General features: G+C 37.7%; 1 protein-coding gene across 2 annotated transcripts in view; it reads left to right on the top strand.

The window, feature by feature from the left end:
• The window catches only part of pdcd2 (programmed cell death 2), a 78,555-nt gene that overhangs the window by 27,431 nt on the left and 28,329 nt on the right, over window positions 1–22,795 (top strand). The window contains exons 3-4 of one of the 2 annotated variants that reach the window (XM_051924277.1): window positions 7,106–7,252; window positions 14,128–14,237. In XM_051924277.1, coding sequence (XP_051780237.1) covers window positions 7,106–7,252; window positions 14,128–14,237 — 257 coding nt within the window. Of the gene's footprint in view, window positions 1–7,105; window positions 7,259–14,127; window positions 14,238–22,795 lie in introns of both variants that reach the window. The other variant, XM_028797328.2, reaches the window with a different exon arrangement.

The raw sequence follows: 22,795 nt of genomic DNA, 5'->3' as shown, positions 1-22,795 counted from the left end.
TGCACCAGGACAGGTTCCCTTTAAGGTATCTAAGGTTTCTTAGCACACAAAACACGCACACAAGGTATGCAAGGCACGAAAGGCATGGTTTAAAACCATGTACCCTCTACACCTTACACATGGCAAGGCTGATTACTAACTGAGAATAATGTTTAGTCAGAGAAGTTAGAAATAGTTAGAATATACCAATTCAATTCAACTTATGGGGGTTATAGGAACCTCCCATAGATAATACACTATCATTTAGTAAAACATTTATGATTCTTATGTAAGTAGGAAATGGCTCTTACACCTCTATTGGACATTTAAAGTAATCTTGAATTGGTCAAAATTAAAGACACAGCGGGAAGACTTATGTCTTCCTATAATTATACAGTTACACATATCTTCAGTTGCCCACTTGTAGCAGTCACATTAACAAGTCTCGAAAATGTGTCCTCACAGTTCCTCCTTGAACAAAAGGAGCCATTTTAAAGCAAGTATCTAGAGCTGATGCTTGCTGACAGTGGTGTTAGATGAATGGAACATAAAAGAAAAAGAACCAGCCATCGTGACTAATAACACAGTTAATATAATTCTTGTGGTACAGCTTGTGGAGCTACCTCATGTTGGCTGCTTTGACCAAATGCTGAATTTGATATTGCAGGCTCCTAAGAAAATTCCAACAATTGCCTGCTTGCTTTGCCGGGTGAGACATGTTGCAAACTTTTTCCACCTTAGCAATACAGATAACCATGTGCTTAAAGAGAAGCAAAGTTTGTTTGAACATGCTAACACACAAACTTGTGATTTGATACGCGCTGAAACAGCACATTAGAAATGCTAAGAAGGTTTTTGAAACAACAGCCATCTCAGAAGCGCTGTATATAAGCAGTGAGGTTGCTCCTGGTGTAACTAGAATGCATTGTGCTTGTCTGCAACACATCAGACACAGGTGCTGAGTTGTTTTTAATATAGTGAACATCTGATTGTCACATAGGAATCTGCCTCCCTGCATATTCAGCTGTCGCAAGTTAGGGCTACTCTCCGCTGACCTGAAAGACATGGCGATGCTTTGCTTAAGATCTTCAAACTTTCGAGGCAACTCAGGCCCCTTCTTCAGGCAAGATGTAAGATGTTTACATCTTGCCTGAAGAAGGGGCCTGAGTTGCCTCAAAAGCTTGCATATTGTAATCTTTTTAGTTAGCCAATAAAAGGTGTCATTTTGCTTGGCTTTTCTTTACATTCATAATGGCTAACACGGTACAACACCCTAGTACTTAAGATCTTCATAAAGCCTAGGTACAACAACTAAACTTATTTGCTTTCTGTTTGGTATAGCATACCGCTGTTCAAAAACCTGTTATTTGTCAAAATCCCTCATTTTCAGCAATTATTTTTTCAGCACAAGGTGAATTTATTGCTTATAGCTATCCACCATCTCCAGTATAGATTATTTGGGCTCTACTTGTTTGAATGTTGACAGAGATTAAGTTTATTGGGAATGTCGGAATAAATGATTTCTCAAATTTGTTGTGTTACAACAGTACTTAACTTCTGAGATGCACAGCTTTTATATAGCATCGCTTTTATCCAGTTGTGAGAGAGTGTCAGTTATAGCACTACGGCTGTGTGGTGCAATTCTCCACAAGTTGGGTGTGCAATGGATGAGAAAGAAGATTTCTGGAGTAAGTTGGATAAAGTGATGGACAGTGTACCCAAGGGACAGAATGTGGTGATTGGAGCGGATTACAGTGGACATGTTAGTGAAGTGAACAGAGAGACGAGGAGATGATAGGTAGGTATCCATATTACTAACCGAGAATGCTAAACCGGATGGACGCAGGGACATCTGGCCATGGGCCGTAGCCGCAAAAAGACGTACTGTGCAGGCGCCCCAAGAAATGAGGCGCCGCGAGAGGCGGCCAAGACCACAGAAAAAAGGAGTGAGCACAGAAAAAAGGAGTCAAACACAGGCGACGCACACAGCGCCGCACGAGCAAAACACCCCCCCCACACACACACACACACACACACACACACACACACACACAAGCAACGGACGGGACACACACAAAGAGGACGATTCAACAAGCCCCTGGCACACAAAAAAAAAAGAGCACGCAAACCCCCCCCCCACACACACACACAAGCAACGGACGGGACACACACAAAGAGGAGGATTTAATCCCATTGCACACGAAACGGGACGCACACAAAGAGGAGGATTCAACAAGCCACAAGCATACAAAAAAAAAGAAGCCGCGAGCACCACACACAGCCCATTGGACACGAAACGGGACAGACTACGGACATGGCACACGAAACGTACACAAAAACGATGATTCAGACCCATGACCACAGTAACATAAATAACAAATGACACACAAAGCCCCATTTCTAAATGAACCGTCCGTATTAAACGTACGTCATCTCAACACGTTCACAATATGCAGCATCTACATCTCATTACAATGAGGCACTATTAACCGTTCAACCGCAGAAAAGGCTCCATATTAACAGTGAGTGCGATCCTCCTTATTACTTATCCATATTTCTCACGCTCAAGAACAAACAAGTCATGAATTCACGATCACAGGTACAAAACGATACCGCTCGGATAACGGGACCAAACACAATTCACACTATGCAGCATAGGTGGATCTCATTACAATAAGGCACTATTAACCGTTCAACCGCAGAAAAGGCTCCATATTAACAGTGAGTGCAATACTCCTTATTACTTATCCATATTTCTAGAAGAAAAAATGTCTCGGCTCCAAAAACGCAAAGCTCAACTAAAGCTTCTAACTAACGATGTACCTAAAAGTACAAACTTTATGAACTGCATTAGATCCTACAATAGTTCGTTTGCTTTTGCATCTACCGGAGTAAATATCAGGCCACCAAAAGGCAATGGCCCATACTGCTTTCGCATATGTGCACAAATACTGCATCGCATTGGAACAGTGCACCCTGAAACAAATCAACAACGCAAATATGCACAAATCTACATCCTAGATCCACATGACGCAATCTATCAATCAAAGTGCTGCATTGCAACAGGCACGGATTCAAAACGAAACACCTCCCGTCTCAGACATACGTTAACGGCAAGGAAGGCTACAACGGGCTTCTCACACAGCACAAGCAAATCGATTACAGCTCCAAAACAACACGTCCCAAATACTACACATGCAACAACGCGCCTCTCAAACGGCACAAGCAAAACATACACCAGGAAAATTCATTCGGATTAATGAATGTCATTTGCAATCATTGTCATTCACTTCACTTTCCTGAAGAAACAACTGGCAATACAAGTAATACATTTACACGTTGTTGTCAAAAGGGTCAAATTAGACTGCCTCCTTTACATTCATATCCTGAATATCTACAGAAGCTTCTAACTAACGATGTACCTGAAAGTGAAATCTTTATCAACTGCATTAGATCCTACAAATCGATATCCACTATGAACATTAACGGTGGCACTGCACGTGACATCCGTCTTGCAAAAATGTTAATTATTGATGAATGTACAATGGCATCCAGTCACTTACTCAACACCATTCATAAACTTATACAAACGTTTATGAATAATAATATTCGCTTTAGAGGAAAGGTACTTTTATTAGGAGGAGATTTTAGACAGTGCTTAGCTATTCTTCCACATGCCATGCGCTCAGCTATTGTTCAGTGCACCTTAAAATACACAGACAATTGGCATTGCTTTCAAAAGATACAGTTAGTAAAAAAGATACGATGTCCAGAACCAGATCATAACAATTACTTATTACAACTGGGAGATGGTACACTCACCAATACAGATGGACTTCACCCACATATTATTACAATTCCTCAAGCCTTTATCTGCGACGACTTAGTTACAGACAGATTTGGAACAGCAATCTCATTAGACCAAATGCCCCTTTTAACACAACGCACTATATTATGTCCAAAAAATATTAATGTGGAAAACATAAATACACAAGTCATTCCATTACTTCCTGGAGAGACACAACTCTTTCTAAGCTCTGACAAACTTGACTCTGATCACAACAATAACCATCTTCATTGACATTACAAGTTCTGACCTGGAATTACCTTTTACACTTAAACGGCGTGTACAAAGAAATTTTCAAATAAACCTTTACACTGTGCCACACACTTTATTGTTTGCTTTCTATTTGCATCATCTACACCTTTACACTATTCTATATCTCATTCATACATCATGCTCTTTGTCTTTCCCAACACCAGGGGTTGGCGAGCGAAGTGAGCAGGGGGCGGAGCCCCCTAGTGGTGTCAAGAAGAGGAATGAAGAAGGTCAGATGATAATGGATTTTGCAAAAAGGATGAGCATGGCTGTGGTGAATATGTATTTTAAGAAGAGGGAGGAACACAGGGTGACGTACAAGAGTGGAGGAAGAGGCACACAGATTAATTATATCCTATGCAGAAGAGTCAATCTGAAGGAGATTAAAGACTGCAAAGTAGTGGTAGGGGAAAGTGTAGTTAGACAGCATAGGATGGATGGTGGTCTGTAGGATGATGTTGGAGATCAAGAAGAGGAGGAGAGTGAGGGCGGAGCCAAGGATTAAATGGTGGAAGTTGAAAAAGGAAGGCTGTAAGGTTGAGTTTAAGGGAGATGGTAAGACAGGCACTGGGTGGCAGTGAAGAGTTACCAGACAGTTGGGCAACTACAGCAGAAGTAGTAAGGGTGACAGCAAGGAGGGTGCTTGGCAAGACATCAGGACAGAAGGAGGAAAAGGAAACCTGGTGGTAGAATGGGGAAGTACAGGAGAGTATACAGAGGAAGAGAATGGTGAAGAAGAAGTGGGATAGTCGGAGAGATGCAGAAATTAGACAAGAGTACAAGGAGATAAGGCACAAGGTGAAGAGAGAGGTGGCGAAGGCTAAAGAAAAGGCATATGATGAGTTGTATGAGAGGTTGGACACTAAGGAGGGAGAAAAGGACCTGTGCCAATTGGCTAGAAAGAAGGACAGAGCTGGGAATGATGTGCAGCAGGTTAGGGTGATAAAGGATAAGATGGAACATACTCACAAGCAAGGAGAGTGTGTTGAGCAGATGGAAAGAGTATTTTGAGAGACAGGTGAATGAGAGAGAGAGAGAGAGAAGGTTGGATGATGTGGAGATAGTGAATCAGGAAGTACAGTGGATTAGCAAGGAGGAAGTAAGGACAGCTATGAAAAGGATGAGGAATGGAAAGGACGTTGGTCCAGATGGCAATACTGTGTAAGTATGGAGGTGTTTAGGAGAGATGCCAGTGGAGTTTTTAACCAGAATGTTTAATGGAATCTTGTAAAGTGAGAGGATGCCTGAGGAGTGGAGAAGTGTACTGGTGCCGATTTTTAAGAATAAGGGGCAGATGCAGAGCTGTAGTAACTACAGGGGGATAAAATTGATGAACCACAGCCTCAAGTTTTGGGAAAGAGTAGTGGAAGCTAGGTTAAGAAGGGAGGTGATGATTAGTGAGCAGCAGTATTGTTCCATGCCAAGAAAGATCACCACAGATGCAATGTTTGCTCTGATGGTGTTGATGGAGAAGTATAAAGAAGGCCAGAAGGAGTTGCATTGTATCTTTGTGGACCTGGAGAAAGCATATGACAGAGTGCCTCGAGAGGAGTTGTGGTATTGTATGAGGAAGTCCGGAGTGGCAAAGAAGTATGTTAGAGTTGTATAGAATATGTATGAGGGAAGTGTGACAGTAGTGAGTGCAGTACGAGTGACGGATGCATTCAACGTGGAGGTGGGATTACATCAGGGATCGTCTCTGTGCCCTTTCTTATTTGTAATGGTGATGGACAGGTTGATGGATGAGATTAGACAGGAGTCCCTTTGGACTATGATGTTGCTTATCACATTGTAATAAGTAGCGAGAGTAAGGATCAGGTTGAGGAGACCCTGGAGAGATGGAGATATGCTCTAGAGAGGAGAGGAATGAAGGTCAGTAGGAACAAGAAAGAATACATATATGAATGAGAGGAAGGTCAGTGCAATGGCGAGGATGCAGGGAGTAGAATTCGCGAAGGTGGATGAGTTTAAATACTTGGGATCAACAATACAGAGTAACGGGGATTGTGGAAGAGAGGTGTCAGGAGTAATTTGTGAGAAATGGTTATCAGGAAGAGCGATGCCATGCCATGTTTGCATTTCCAGTTAGACAGTAATGTTAATTTCCTTTCATTTAGACGTACCATGAGATATTGAATGCTGTGCAGGCACACCAGCATTTATGGATACATTCTTTTATTAGTTAATTTAGCAGAACCAGGAGTTCTACTGATGTAATCACATTGCTAATCTGGATCAGGTGATGCATTGCTGGAATTTAACAATTTGACACATGATGGTTAGGGTACCTCAAGTGCTCTGTGATGTTTGGGGTATCTCAGTTGTTTTAGTTATCTTGCAAGATATCCGTATGTTTTTGTAAAAAAAGAGACATAACTAGCTATAAAAATAATTTTCTTGGGTAATCCAATATATCTGGACAGTACTGTATGTGTGCACTTACAGGCAATGGCTGTGGGGTCCAATTTTTGATCCACAGATTATTGCAACACTGGATGCTGAAGGTTCTTTTTAAGAGAGTCATTCACAAATCCCTTTCCTTCAAGTACCATCTTTTGTTTGCTTTATCAAAGAGGTAGTTTAGTCTGATAATGATGTCCTGTTTGAACAGTCAAAAAGTACCATGGAGGAAGTTTCTTAGATCCCCCCCATTTGGCAAAATTGTTCTGTCTTTTAACTTGCAGATGTCTTTTAATCTCTTTCTTTAGCCACAACAGGTTCTTCGATTTTCTATTCATTTAGGGGTAGAGAACCTGTGGAGGAGATGTGAATTAGACCTTCTGTTTTATTGGTCCATTTAATTTAGTTGGTTCTGTGGGATCATACCTTCAGTTCTGGTAAGAGTTGCCTTGGTGTGGAAATTGGAATTGTTAAAACAAACACTGTAAAAAGAAGGTTTATGTTAAAATGGTTATTTTCCTTCTAGAGGCCACTAGGTGCTAGCAATAGAGAAGAAACATTGTTTTATAGAACAAAACTATGATAATATTAATCAGGAATCCTGTATTTTAATCTTTTAAACTCTAGATTTTTCAGATCCTTCTGTACCAGAAAACACATTTCTTTTCCCTGAATATTTGATTGTGACTGAGCTAGAAGAATTGACGCCTGAAAAGAGTACCAGTGAAGTGAATGATGACACACAGCAGTACTTGCCAACTGAGAATAACAGCAGTGATGGTAAGACTATTAATGATCTCGGACATCTTTACTGCAGTTTAAAACTTAAGTACAGAAAAATTCCCTGTCTTATTTCCAGTACACAAGAGTAACAGCATTTATTTTATCAAAAACGTCTTTATAGTAAATACATTTTCATGAGTACAGTTACAGCACTGTTCTTTGCATATATTGAAGCAGAGGCCAGTTAAGTGACTTGCTTATATTCAAACAGAATTCAGTTTACTGTCTATCCTTAGTTACAAGGTCACACATTCCTCAATTGATCAAAAAAACATGCTTAGATCCTCACCTTGTTTGTACAGCTTCCATTGGTGACGGAAGTGTTTGGAAGCCTGGTATCTATACATTGATTCTTCCTGAATAGAGTGAGGTACCACATTGCTCGTTAATGGATGAAGTTTGCAATGAAAATGTATGCAGTTATGGGCTCCAGTTATATGAATTGCTTAAGGCCTAAACAGGGGTCGGGACCAAGGCCGTGACGGATAAGAGAAAAGATGGATAATAAAACAGCTACTTTAAAAATTATATACAGTAGATTAGTTTAGTGAATACTCTTATTTATTTCCAAAAAAAACTATATTAACAAAATATAATATAGTATTAACAAAATTAATTAATGCATATAATATTGTAATGACCAGCATAATAAGCAAATATAACTTGGAGGTAATGGAATTTTCTATTATTTTACTTGTAGTCTTTGTTCCATAATAAACGGTGCCCTGTTTTATACTCCATTATCTGGGTTACATAGCATATCTCCAAAACAGTTAAAGAAAGGTTTCCCTACCAATAATTGTCTCCTGCCACTCATGTTCTGTGTTTTTCGATACCACAAACACTTCCACTTATTGTTTCCTGACTCCCTACTCAAAACTTCCTTGTGCCACACCTTCAATTTTCTTCTAGCTTCGCTAGTTACTCAACTCTGAAGAGGTATGTCCACCCCTTACAGAACAGAAGCCCTTTACCCAGTCCTATCACTTACAGCCTTCCACCCTTTTTCTGCTCCCGTACAGCGCATCACAAGCTGCCTGCACACCACAATATATTAACAAAACATAATATAACAAAATTAAATTATTATTTTTTTAGAGACTAATGCATTGTGAAGTATCTGCAGGAATATTTTGGGAAACCTTGAAGGCAATTTTAACACATCAGATAATTTTATACCTTTCTTATAAAAATAAATTGGAGACCAAGAAGGCATCAGAAATTTCTGGAATAGACGATGAATATGCCACATCTCCAAATGAGGCACTTTACAGAAAAAAAACAGGCTCTATGATCAAAATGTAATATCTTGACAACAAAAGAAACTGAACAACTCATCTTTAAATCACAACATCATGATTGTGACCATGGAGAAAAGGCTAATAAGATTTTAAATTTACAAATTCACAAACAGGAAGTTTGCAGTGAATAACAGAAATTAGCAATGGAGCTGAGGAAAAAACCAAGGGCCATAAAAATACAGGTGGAATCAAATTTTAATGAAAATAATGGGACCATAAAAATATTTTGTTTTAATGAATATGAGGAAAACCGGCATTTGCCATCAGTAATGGTGGTTGTGCAAGGATAGGGCTGCCAGCTGTCCTCATTTTCCCGGACATGTCCTCATTTTTTATGTGCCTTGGACTGTCTGGGAGGAATTTATAAAATTTTGAAAATGTCTGGAATTGTAGCTCCTAAACTTTGAAAATCTCCTTAACCTTATCGTTTTTAAAATTTGAAAGCCGTACATCAATCAGCATTTGCAGAAGTAGTGCGTACACTTTTTTTCTCAGAATCTTCACTTCCATTCCGGTAGTAAATAACACAGATATTGATGAGAATAAAGACAACTCTTCGAGTTCTTGGATTTTGTCTGTCCAACTTGGCTTTTTCACTTCATCTTTTGAATTCAGCTGTATATTCTTTGGTGAGTAGACAGTTCATTCTAAATGTTGTTCCTTTCCATATTTATTTGAATTCCTAATTCACCAAAACTAAGTGAATTTATTCAAAATAGATATTACAATTGCACGTTTTGTATGCGAGATTTCTATTCTTCTTTTAGCAGCTTGGTTAAATAAGGAATTTCATACATCTAGGTACAGTCCGTTGTATTTAAGTGTGAGTAAGTGATGCTTTGTAATATTTTAATGGAAAATATTGTTATTACCACCCGTTGTTCCAAAATGGATTTATAATGTTAAATGAATGAGTCAACTATTAAAGTTTCAGTTAATTAAAAAAATCACACATTCAGTCATATAAATGCAATATTTTTTTAGCTATCAGTTGATGGAGTAATAAGTCACTTCTTCAAATAATTTAATAATATTTTCATAATTCTTTCATTTACATAAATTCAGGAATACCCATTATGCCAAAAAGAAAGTGCAACTTGATAGACTACTTGAACAACAAAAATCTTTGTTTTATCAGATTATATCAGATTTACTGAGAAAAATAGCTTCAGTGGAAAAATATAAAAGAATGCAGATAAATGGAAATACACTAAATTGAAAAGAGTAAAATTACTTTTATTTTACTAGAAGTAAATTTACCAAGTGTATCATTTTTACAGGTTTAAGACAGTTAAACTATCCAAATAAGAATGGAAGGAATGAAGTTAACTTACTAGGGAGAACCTATACTATCAAGAAAAACATTATAATTGTGGCCAGGAAAGCAGATGACTTGAAATGAGAAGGAAAGGTTGGGTAACATCCTGTTAACCCATTTTATTATGAAAGAAAAAGACAACTGATAAATGGTTCAAGCATAAACAAGGCATGGGTCAATCATAAGGGCAAGCATTTGGGAGCTCTGTCCTTCATAAGTGTCAATTGGGTGTCTGGTGCCAACTTTTGAGAACAGGCAGACCTTGTAGAGCTAGGACCTGAAGAGGTGGAGTTTTCTTTGTTTGGCCAGGCAAGGTCCGGCACCCTCCTTTGGATGTCTTTTCTAGGATGCATACGAGGAAGAAGATAATGTTAGTGATCATTCCTTTCCTGGGGTTGAACTTCTTACCTCACCAGAGCAGGAAGGTTCCCCTAGAAGGATATGTGTGACACATCCTTACTGAGCTTCTCTATATTAGAGGACATCTATATATACAGTATATATCAACAAATCTATCTTTAAGAATCTACGCTCAATAGTATTACCTAAATAGTCTGGAATTCAAGACATTCACACCTTCAAAAATTGACTCTACAATGTCCTAAAGTAATAGGTGGCATGGCACTACCTTTCAGTTTTATTCCTGAGTAACAAGTATATACACTATGAAGACCTGTAAATCAGCACAAATGAATGAATTTAGAACAGCATGGTCCTCAATGAAAAATTAAATCTTGCTGTACTTCTTTATATGCCCTTCTTTGTGCCCCAGTAAATACTAACTTAGTCGTCCAGCAGTCACTCAGAATTTGGAGCCAATGCAGGACATACTTCATGGAACGACTTCAAGATTTCTTTTATCTGTTGCACCTTTTACACGATAATTGCCTTTTTCAACCTTCTCAAACCTGCATATTATTTCATCTTTGGAAAATACTCAGGATTAAGACACTTGGAGAGCTGTATATAGGTAACATTTGCATCTTATGAACAATCAACAGCTTTGTTTTTGCACTATTTTCAAATTAAAAATTTTGTTTAAAGAAACCCAACAAATTTTCCAGCTTCCCACCCATTTCTGTTCCATAGGCAATACTGTGTACTGTGTAATGCAGTCCATACACTCTGGCTTTGTATGCACAGAGCACTCAATAATTCAACTTAAACTCTTTCATCGATCACTCCTGTTTAAAACTGTCAAAAGCGGCATGAGATCATTGCAACCTAGCCCCAGCACCATTAGAGTACAAGTTTTCAGAGTTCACCAAATTAACGAAATTTTGTACAGAAATCTTTAAAAACTTATCAGACTGTCTTGGTGTTGCTATCACTCCTAACCCATTAACAGCTCTGTTTGGTGTACTCCCAGATGGGCTTAGCCATACAACTTGCTTAACTGGAAGATTTCCAACCCAACTTTTATACCTCAGTGGGAAACTGATTTTCAGTATTATTTGAAATTAGGGGAAAAAACAAATTCTCACATAGAGTATCTGTCCAAATTTTTTTTAAATTTAAGAAAAAAAAAAAGAATGAGCTCTCTTATAAGAGGGATACATTTGCTTTTACTTTTTTTTTTCCTCTGCTGGAGAGAGAGAAAGAGAGAGAGGGGGGGGAGGTTAGGAGCACGCACTGTTGCCGTGCATTGCTGTACCCACTACATGACAAACCAACTCAGGCTCCCAGATTAGGACCCAAGTGCAGCCATGCAATGGGTGACACCTCAGCACCAAAGCTGGCAGGTTGGAGTTGAATTCTTGTTTTTGTTTTTTTTTTAGATTTTGTTTTTCTTATTTTTCTTCCTTTTTAAAATCTTTGGTGTTTTTCCTAGAATGACTGCTGTATTGTATACTCTGTTACTTTCTTTAAGTAAAATTAATAAAAATAAAGAAACATTACTTAAATGCTGTCTATGTGACATGGCCTAATTTAGTAGTTTTCAAAATCAGTTCTGGGGGCTAAGTCTGGCTACCTGTTTCATCCCAATAAGTTTCTGCCTTTAATTAAACTGCTAACTTAGTTTATTTCCCAGTTTCTATGTTTTGGTATCCATTCATAAATTACAGAACTGGGTTTCCTACATTTTTATTAGATGTAAAATTCATCTTCATCACCACAATTTTTAGTCTGCTTTTCGTAGTTTTCTGTTTAGCATGCTAGCTTTATGTATTTGCAGCCTTTCAGAATATATGCCTAGATGTCTACTCTACTCCTCATTAACTGTCATTGTTAGGTTACAGTTAAGGAAGCAAATTCCACAGAAAATAAGTGGTAAGTTAACAGGAATATAAAGAGATTAAAAAATGTAAAACTATGGTAAAAATGAAAAAAGAATTCTAAATCTAACACTACTGTGCTTTTCTGAATGAAGAAAAAGAGAAGAAAATAATGACCAGTTCATTAAACAATCTGGTCAGTAAGACTTATGAGGAGTCACTGATTTATGAAACTGGATGGAATAAAAACCAGCTGTCACAAGGCTCCCCTGGGACAGGACTTGAAAAAACTCTTAACTTGGTCTCATTCACAACTGTGTATGCTCCATCATGAAGCGTCTAGTTTAATAAAGTATTTGAAATTAAATCAAAGGCAAAAAATGGAACGACTGACAATTGCTAATATGCTCTGGTTCACAAATCATTTGAATGATTCTCAGGAAAGGGAAATGTACAATAAATGATACGATGTGGCAAATTGTGTTCCATTATCTGTAAAGATCAGCTTCTCATTATGCAGTTGGGTTCAAGTTAAAACCTGCAGCCCTCCTGAACTTAAGCTGAGAGCTCCTGTACTCCAGTAACAACTTCAGCTTCAATGCTGTTTGTTCCTGCTCTACTCCTGTCTTCTTGTTTTGATTGCCACCCTCCTTCTTCAAACTCACACATTTTACACTCTTTCCATCTCTAGTCCAACCCTTAATTTTGGTATATTTCACTTAAGTAGTAAAATTACTTTGATAATTGTAGCAAGATAGATAGATACTTTATTAATCCCAAGGGGAAATTCACATACTCCAGCAACAGCATATTGATAAAAAAAATAAATATTAAATTAAAGAGTGATAAAAATGCAGGTATAACAGACAATAACTTTGTATAATGTTAACGAGTACCCCCCCGAGTGGAATTAAAGAGTCGCATAGTGTGGGGGAGGAACGATCTCCTCAGTCTGTCAGTGGAGCAGGACAGTGACAGCAGTCTGTCGCTGAAGCTGCTCCTCTGTCTGGAGATGATACTGTTTAGTGGATGCAGTGGATTCTCCATGATTGACAGGAGCCTGCTCAGTGCCCGTCGCTCTGCCACAGATGTGAAACTGTCCAGCTCCGTGCCTACAATAGAGCCTGCCTTCCTCACCAGTTTGTCCAGGCGTGAGGCGTCCCTCTTCTTTATGCTGCCTCCCCAGCACACCACCTCGTAGAAGAGAGCACTCGCCGCAACCGTCTGATAGAACATCTGCAGCATCTTATTGCAGATGTTGAAGGACGCCAGCCTTCTAAGGAAGTATAGTCGGCTCTGTCCTCTCTTGCACAGAGCATCAGGATTGGCAGTCCAGTCCAGTTTATCAAGTGACTAGTAGTACTTTACAAACAAGTATGCCTGTCTTTCACTAGTGTGTATTTAGCTCAAAAGAGGTATTTCTTTGACAGAGTACATTACCTTTATATTGGGTGTTAAAAAATTCTTAATTTCATCCACAGAATTGACCAAAACAAGTAAAGTTAAACTCCCATATGAAATATTTGCTAAGCAATCCTAAACAAATATAATATCAGAAAGCATGCACATTTGTATTTTAAAAGCAGATTTTAGTTTGTTGGTATATACTGTAGTTTATTTCCATGAATATAGTTGTACACATATAGATTTGCAAATGTATGCTTAAAAGAAAATATAAAACACAATAAGACAAAATATTGTCTATTGAGTATAGATTTCTATCCCTAGTAAGTAGCTGGTAAAAAAATGACTATATTAAGCTATGGTCTGCTGGCACTAATGAGAAAATCAAAACTACATTCTACACAACAACAATTCTACACAGATTCTATCACTTCATTTGTTTTATTTAATTTTTATATTTTTTTAAATAATTACAATATTTTTATTTTAAATATTTTTAAAATAAATTTTTAAAGCAATTGCTGCATTGTGAAACCGCTACTTTAAAGGTTGTGGTAAAATTTTTACATGTGTAATATGCTTTACTCATGTTACTGATTTTTGTTCAACATATTCTAATTCCCACAGATTGTGATTGTGTGAATGAAAAGGATTTGGAAGCCTTTGCAAAGCATGAATCATTGGATATTAAAGTTTTCACGAAGTTTAAGGAGAGAATATCAAATGAACCTGATCAGGTATGCCCTTCCCTAAGATAACTTTAATTCTAAATTAGCCAAAGTAATTCATTTTTATGTATATTGGTTTCATTGTTAAAGAATTGGAAAAAAAGGTTTCATTTTGCTTTATTTTTTGTTTTAAGTGTTCAGTGGTATTTTCCCTTCCCTGCCCTTTAATATATGTCTAAGGATGTTAATGCACAGTGAAAATGAAGCTAAATTCCTAACCTAATTAAATCTTTTTTATTTTTAATTAATACTTGCCTAGAGTAAGTGCTAAACGTCACAGAACTTACTTAAGGTAGAAGAAACAAAAAGTTGTTGCAGCATATGTTAGTATTCAGAAATAAGAGATCCAATATACTGTATTTTGGTTCAATTTGTTAGGAGCTAGTCAAAAAATAAACTACTCTGATGATTCAAAAAGTACCACTTTGTTTAGCAAATAAGACATGTGGCAAAGAAATTTTGGTGATCATGGGTAATTTAACCATTCTGAGACTTTATTGAGAGAACCTCTTTTGGAAGGACAGGAAAGGAGTATGAAAAGATGCTACTCTCTTAATTTGTCTTGTCAACCATTGATTAGAGCCCACATATATACAACTCCATTTGTACAATGAGGTAGAAGGTGGTTCGCTTCCCGGGTCCTCCCTGTGTGGAGTTTGCATGATCTTCCCGTGTGTGTGTGGGTTTCCTCCGGATACTCCAGTTTCCTCCCACTGTCCAAAGACATGCAGGTTGGTACATTGGTGATTCTAAATTGTCCCTTATGTGTGTGTGTGTGTGTGTGTGTGTGTGTGTGTGCGTGCATGCCCTGCGGTGCGCTGGCGCCCTGCCCGGGGTTTGTTTCCTGCCTTACACCCTGTGCTGGCTGGGATTGGCTCCAGCAGACCCCCATGACCCTGTAGTTCAGATATAGCGGGTTGGATAATGGATGGATAGATGGATGGTAGAAGGTAAGAGTAACACAGGAAATTGGTCCAGTCAGCAGTAGTGACTACAGAAAATGAACATTTGGAAAAATTAGGGAGAAATCTGTTTTAATGTGCTACAAAACAAGCTTAAACTTAAGTTCATCTTTCAGCTGGGCAATTTTTCCAGACACAAAGCCAGTGTAACCTCAATGATAGTGATGCACTGATATGGAAATTCTGGGTGATACCGATAACTGATATGTTTTTGTCCATCTTTGCCAATACCGATAACTGATAGCTGATATTTTTTTTTTTTTTTCAGGTTTGTTTTAGTTATGCTGAAAAAGTATTATGCATTATCAAAGAAACAATAGTAGCATGTGAAACAGAGATGAACCTTTTCACCAGCATGTCTGTTTTTCTTTTCATTTACTATATTTGACACAGCTGAAAAAAGGCATTCACTGTCTACACTGGTACAAAGTGCCGATAGATAAAAACAGGACAACCGCCCGTACCAACCACCGCCATTAATAAAAACTTGTGACGTTGAAAGCTTGACGTATAATGATTTGGGTCATTTAAAGGGCATTCTATAAAGTGTGATGTGGATGGACTTTTAAGTAATGCAGCACAAGCTGTTCCACAATGAAACACTTTCTAACACAGGTGTGCCTTTAAATATTGAGAGACTGCTGTATATTTTAGGGTGATTGTTTTAAAGTAATGCTTACATTTAAACTGGAGTAGATCTTGCCTTAAAATCTTTTACATTTTAGACACAGGAGACACATCTTTCACAAGGTACAAAACTTGAAGCTGCATTCTAGCATGCAGGCGAACCTGTTCCTCCTTTTTAAGTTAAATTAAATTCTTCCAATATTTTTCCACAACAACTCGACTAAAATAGAAAAAACCCCAAACTGTACCTGTGCAATAAGAATTTTGTAGGCAAGCTAGCAAATAAAGTTTAAAAACTTGAAGAAAAATGCGAGGTGATGCCATTAACGTGTTCCTTTTTTTCTCAGCTAATGTTTGCAGAGCAGTTTGCCCCCTACTCGTGCACTGTCCCAGCAAGCCGCCTCTCAGTGCCGACTGTGAGTTTCTGGAAAATGCACAAGGATACTGATTGGATATTAGGATGTTGCAGTGTATGGCTTGTTTTTTTGTTTTTTTTTGTTTTTTTTAATTAAATCTGTAACAGTTTTTTTTTTTTTTTTTTTTTTTTTTTTTTAATTCTGGACGTCTGATAATCCTAATTAGTATGATTATTGTTAATAATTTTATGATTCTGTTATTTTAACTCGGCGGCAGTTGAATGTGGTTTTGCAGCTGCATATGAATTTTCTTCAAAAAGTTCTTCATACATCTCCAGCAATGAAGCAGCATCTCTCCGAGTGCAAATCTTTTTCTCTTGTAGTTCGCTTTTGCTCTTTGCATTTCCTTCACCAGCTGACTTATCAACCAGTTGTTTCTCAAGTGCTTCTTGCGCTTGTTTTTGGTATCTCGGTCACAAAATTGATCTTTGTACCATGGATCAAGGACAGTAGATTGATAGTATAATGGTTTGGAGAATGCACCACTGAAGCGTTTTGTGACAGTCTCCAAAAGTGTGATTTTCGCCGTCTAAACTCCAGAACCAGTCTTGTCACACTCGCTAAGCAGACTTTTAAGTGCTTCAACAGAGGGAATCACATCCGCAATTATAAATGAATATTCTTGCTGGGGTACCAAGGTCTGTTTGTGTTTCTCTCAGCCACATGCTTAAAATGAGTAACTATTCGCCTCCAAATGGCAAAACAGTCGGAGATGCTTCTCTGGCCCAATAAGCCTTCATTTACAGCAAGCTACAAAGTGTGAGCCTTGCAGCTTAAACTTTTAATGCCACTTTCTTCCATAGCATTTGCAATATTGCGAGCGTTGTCACGAAGCACAATGTGCACATTACTTTTTGAAATGTTCCACTTCGTTAACACAAAATCGAAAGCTTGTGCAATGAAAGTTGCAGAAAGAGAACTCTTTTTGCCTCAACATTGTCGTCAATCCAGTGTCATTAGACTCAACATACTCATGGGGCTGACTTCTTAGCTCCACATATCTGTAGTGAAGCTAATACTGGTGACATTGTTTCTTAAAAGCTCGTGGATATGTGTAGCAATCACATCATATAATGCAGGTAGTGAGACATCTGCAAAGTATCCCCGGCTTGGAAGAATGTACCGAGGTTCTGAATGATGTAGTAGCTGGCGAAATCCCTCGTCCTCACTTAGGGAAAAAGGTTGGTTAGTAGTTATGCCTTTAGCTCTGGTACTGTCTTGAGGAAATGTCTTCACATTCTGAAGGGTTTGCTGTATGAGGCTACCGCTAGCGTCTGATTTAACTTTCATTTATGTAGCATTAGTTGCTAAAAATTCAGTGTATAATTCGTTATGGTGGTTCTTCGGATGGGTAATTAAATTTGTGATCTTGAAAGATTTAATTCTAAAGTCTCCTCGCATTATCTCATTTTTGTAGGCAGAGCAGATAGCAACTATGTTATCTTCATTTTTCACAGAAAAATATGACCACATGGCCGACATGTTGCTTTACTAACGATATCTGCTCAATGAGTAAACAACACACGTAGTGCTCCTGTCAGTAAAACTAAGAAACCCCGTTTTTTTGTGTGTGTGTGTTTGTGAGCGCAAGGGGCTGTGCCTGCATGCATGTTTTTCACAAGCAGCATCTACTAACCTAAATAACTTGAAGTAAACCTTCCTAGAAGGATGTGCCTAAATCTTTCCTGAACAGTGTGCAATGTTGGGTTTTATCTTCTCGTAAATACTTAAAGCTGCTATAACAGCAAAAAGTAGCTCTGCAAATTAGTGTAAGGCCGGCCTATTCAAATGGCGACCCTCTGGCTACATGTGGCCCAGAAACAACCTCTGAGTGGCCCAGCCTATGGTCCCACAAGAACTGCAGAGAAAAACAGATAAAAATACATTTTGCAAGCCTTCACAATATTCCTACATAAATTCCTACAGTGGTACAGATCATGAATGCAACACTCCGGGTAGCCTAGCAACATTCGAAAAGTAATAGCAGTAGTCTATAATGCAGTTTTTTTTTTTTTTTGGTGACGGTATGTGTCAGTACATTGTACCAACACCTTAGTCGCGACAGCTGGTCATGGCATCGACTACATATTAAATGATTCTATAATTAATTGTGTGCCGAGTCTTAGTTGTATTCCAGTGTAATCAAGTCAGTGCAAAGGTGGGTTTTCACTAATGAATCTAATTGTTATACCAATGAAATCCTCATTACTGACGAGCACTGTCTCTGCACTTCTATTCAATCAATCAATTCAATTTTATTTGTCATTCAGCAGAACATCCAAGATGTGCTGCAGAACAAAAATACGATGCACAAGACATTAATAAAAACACATAGTTAAAATCAGCCTACAATAAAATACTAAAATGCTTCATTTAAAAGACGAACGGCAGTAGGAAAAAAACTGTTTTTAAACCTGGTAGTTCTACATTTCAGGCTGTGGTACCTTCTGCTTGAGGGCATGGGGGAAAAGAGTTCAGAGGCAGGATAAGTAGGGTCTCTAGAAATCCACACAGCTCTGGCCAGACAGCGTTCATACGATTGGTTGGCATCCACTCGCACACTTCGATCCTGCGGATTTATGGCTGTTTATGAGGATGATGTTCAGCTATTGACACTCAAAACAAACAGTGAATTATAAAGACTGCATTTAATAAAAACATGCACAAAATCTAGAATTTTCTGTAAAACTCGATAAGCATTAATTGCTTTGCAGGACTACATAGCTAAAGTCTCGTCTGTTACAAAAGATGGATGTCTGAAGCTGAACTCCATTAGCAGTGATGTTATTTTTTCTCTTTTTTTTTTTTTTTTTTTTTTTTTTTTTTAACCATCCTGAGGTAATCCTGTATTTACTCAAACTGAGGAGACTCATAGTATATACAAGCATATTTAAACATGACCGGCAGAACAAGGGTTCAGTAAGAAACGGAAAAGACAGCTAAAGGTTCATCCAAGCCTAAACAGGCATCAAGTCCAAGCTCACAGGTATGGCCTTTCAGAGACTGACCTGGAACAGATTTCCTGGGACCTGACGCTGCTGCATCATCTCTGGTTGAGAGCGAAAGTGGGAGCGATTTATATAAGCGAATCGGGCCAGGATAGCTCATTGATTCCAGAAGATTCATTGACACTGAAAATGGGCTTACCTTCCACGTTGTCAGCTACTCCTCGTGAGCCAGAAACATCGACTTCAACTGGTCTTGCCATTTCATCAGCAGAGTGCGGAGAATATACTAATAATAACCCAATTGTGTTTAATTGCACTTAGACTATGGAACAAATGTAGGAAGTAGTTTAAGACAGGGACGCTTTTATCTGTGGCACCTCTGCACAAGAACCACCTTTTTTCACCCTATCAAACGTACAGAGTTTTTAATGTGTGAAAAACATTCGGGATTAAATCACTTGGCGATCTGTACATAGACAACGTCTTTGCAAACTACAAACAATTACACTCCAAATTTAACTTTCCAGCAACACATTTCTTTCACTACGTTCAAATTAGAAACTTTGTTAAACAAAACCTGCCAACTCAGACTGCATTTCTGTAATATTTAAAAACATTTTAAAGTCCCTCCCTTTTAAAGATCCCAGAGTACAGTGGGAAAAGGATCTCTCACTCATCATCTCAGAAAAGGAGTGGAAGGTAGCAATGCGCAGAATTCCCTTGAGCTTCATATGTGCAAAGCATGTAAATCAAGTGCATCTGTCTCGTTTAAAGTTGTCCAAAATGTTTCCAGGGCAAGATCCAACCTGTGAACGTTGCAATCAGGTTCCAGCCTCATTGGGCCATATGTTTTGGGCATGCACCAAATTAACATAATTCTGGACCACAATCTTTAAATGCCTTTCAGACAGCCTTGATGTCACAATCCCTCCTAATCCACTAACAGCTGTGTTTGGTGTACTTTCAGATGGGCTTAAAGTGGAAAAGGACAAACAAACTGTAATTGCCTTTACTTCACTATTGGCACATAGACTTATCTTGGTCAACTGGAAGAATGCTAACTCACTTCTTTCCAGTCAGTGTGTAACTGATGTTATATGTTATGTAAAATTGGAAAAAATGAAATTCTCACTTAGAGGATCTGTACAAAACTTTTTCAAAACTTGGCAGAATCTAATCAATAACATTTTACAGTAAGCATTTAAATTGAGGAAGTGGGTTCTCTCCCCTCTTTTTTTTATTCTATTTATTTGTATTCATTTATTAATTACATATTTTTACTATTGTTAAAGTTTTGCTCTGCTGGCCTGGCTCTGTTTCTCACGGGTGGGGGTTGATTCTTTTCTAACCTAGTTTTGTTAAACTTGACTTGGTTGCATGGATTGTTATTTGATTCTAATAAAATTAATAAAACGTTTAAAAAAAAAAAAAAAAAATGCAGAGCTTATTAACCTGTCATTAATATTCATTAATTTTGGAAATTCTGTGTTTGTAAATTTAAGCTATCAAGCACAATATTATGCAGTACAGTATACCTACACAGATGGCATAACAGTAGCACTGTTGCTTCACAATAAGGAGGTAACGGGTTTGCATCCCGGGTCCTTCCTGCGTGAAGTTTGCAAAGGGCTTTGAGTAGTGAGTAAAGTGTTATATAAATGTGAAGAATTATTATTTATATTATACTTGATGATTTGTCATGTAGCGGTAGGACTCTTTGCCTCTATATACCTTCACAGTACCTCAAATTTGATCCAAACACAACTTATGCATACCACCAGCACTGGTAATCACACATGTTGTGATTTAAAAAAAAACACAACACTATGTTCCCTCATTGTGCAGAAGACATTGTATTCATTTGTGTTAAGTTACTGTTATCACTTGTTATGGGTTTGTGCACTGATAGCATTCATAGCATTGATAGTTCTTTTTTTATTCTGTTAAGTGCACTTTGTGATGTGCCTGGGTCGTATATTACCAAAATATTTATTTTATTTCAAAAGGTAAACGAATTTTATTGCTAATAATGTGCAATACTTTATTTTTATGCACTTTGCTAGGTCAGATATGAGCAAAATGTTTTTTTGTTTTTTTTCTTCTTCTTCAAAAGTGGGAAAAAAAAAAGTATTGCTACTACCTCAGATTCTGATACTTTTTGATGTGCCAGTTTCAGATGTGACTGGATTTAAAAGGGAAACAGTGAATAAATATTACTTCTTTTTCAATTCATTTATATGTGTTGGTTTAAAATTTTTTATTACCTGCTGCTTACGTTTCAGAAAAAGTCAGTCCCTGCTAAATTTCTTCGTCTGAAAATGTGGCCCAACTGAATTTGTAATGGAATAACCCTAATGTAAAGTAAAACAGTGTCACTTAAAAAAAAAAATCTGATTTTTATTGCTTTGAAATAAAATTATCGCAGATAACAAAATTTCAGTTCATTATTTGTTATTCCGTAAAATTGGAAAATTTGTCAAGAGACTTCATACTTCAGCAAGACACAGTATATGTAGAGATTAAGTACAATGAGTTACTGAACGTTTTTTTCAACTGCCAGCTTAACTTGCAGCATTTCTTCTCTTAGTTGCCAAAATGGGTAAGCTTTTAGCTAATTGGTAAGTTCTTCAGGGGTTGCATTTCATTAAAATTAGCATTAGTTTTCATCCTTCCTCTAGCACCCTATGTTTTATTAGGTTTTAAATACCACAAGTTCAGAGCATTATTTGAATACACAGGATGTGAAGTTATAATCCTTTGGGCCTTTAAAAAAAAAAAAACAAAAAGGTCCACCCAACAAATTTGCTGTTGTTTAACATGATTGAGACGAGCTGCCATATACAACTCCCCACCACCCAGTTCTTACAGATTTGCACATACTACGTGTGACACATCTTCAGTTGTGTATTTCAGAGTCACTGGTTGTTTCTGCCTTTTAATCACTAATCAAACTCTGAGGGTCTTGGGGTCTAACTAGGACATTTCCTCCTCAGGCATATCCATACTCTTAATTGGGTAAGCATATAATGACACTAGTTTCTATGGAAAACGGCTTTTAGTCTCTCAAAATTAGCATTGTTCATCTGGTTTGGAAAACAAAGTAAGGGATTATGATTTTCTTAACTCTGTCTAAATTAACATCCATTATCAGAAATTATATTTTTTCTATAGCTTTTTCCAGCTATTAGTGTACTTGCACCATTGGCTTAGGAAGTATGGGAATCATGGCAGTGATACTTTTATTTTGTCTATTTCTTGCGTTCTCAAAGGTTGTAGGTGATCCTTTGTTCTAAGTTATCACCAGTTTAAAGGAGACTTTTTACTGGCACTCTATCAACTTGAATGTACTTTTTTGTTCACAAATCACATGTTGGTCATCTTGAATTGGCTAATGTACCCTACTTATTTAAATAATCACAACAATGTAACTTAAGAAAACTACAGGAGAAAAATGCAAATTAATTTATCAATGTTTTCCAGCAACTAGTCTATTATTAATAATTTTCTGCATTCCAGGTGCCACACCTTCGCCTTAAGCAGTGTTTCAACACTATATGCAAGGCCATGGAAATGGCCAGAGCAGTGTTGACTGCATTTGGTGGTTTTCCTATGGG

Source organism: Erpetoichthys calabaricus, chromosome 3 (assembly GCF_900747795.2).
Source record: "Erpetoichthys calabaricus chromosome 3, fErpCal1.3, whole genome shotgun sequence".
Classification (NCBI taxonomy): Eukaryota; Metazoa; Chordata; class Cladistia; order Polypteriformes; family Polypteridae; genus Erpetoichthys; species Erpetoichthys calabaricus.
The sequence above is the reverse complement of the archived record's forward strand: the minus strand, read 5'-3'. Positions and strand labels throughout refer to the sequence as shown.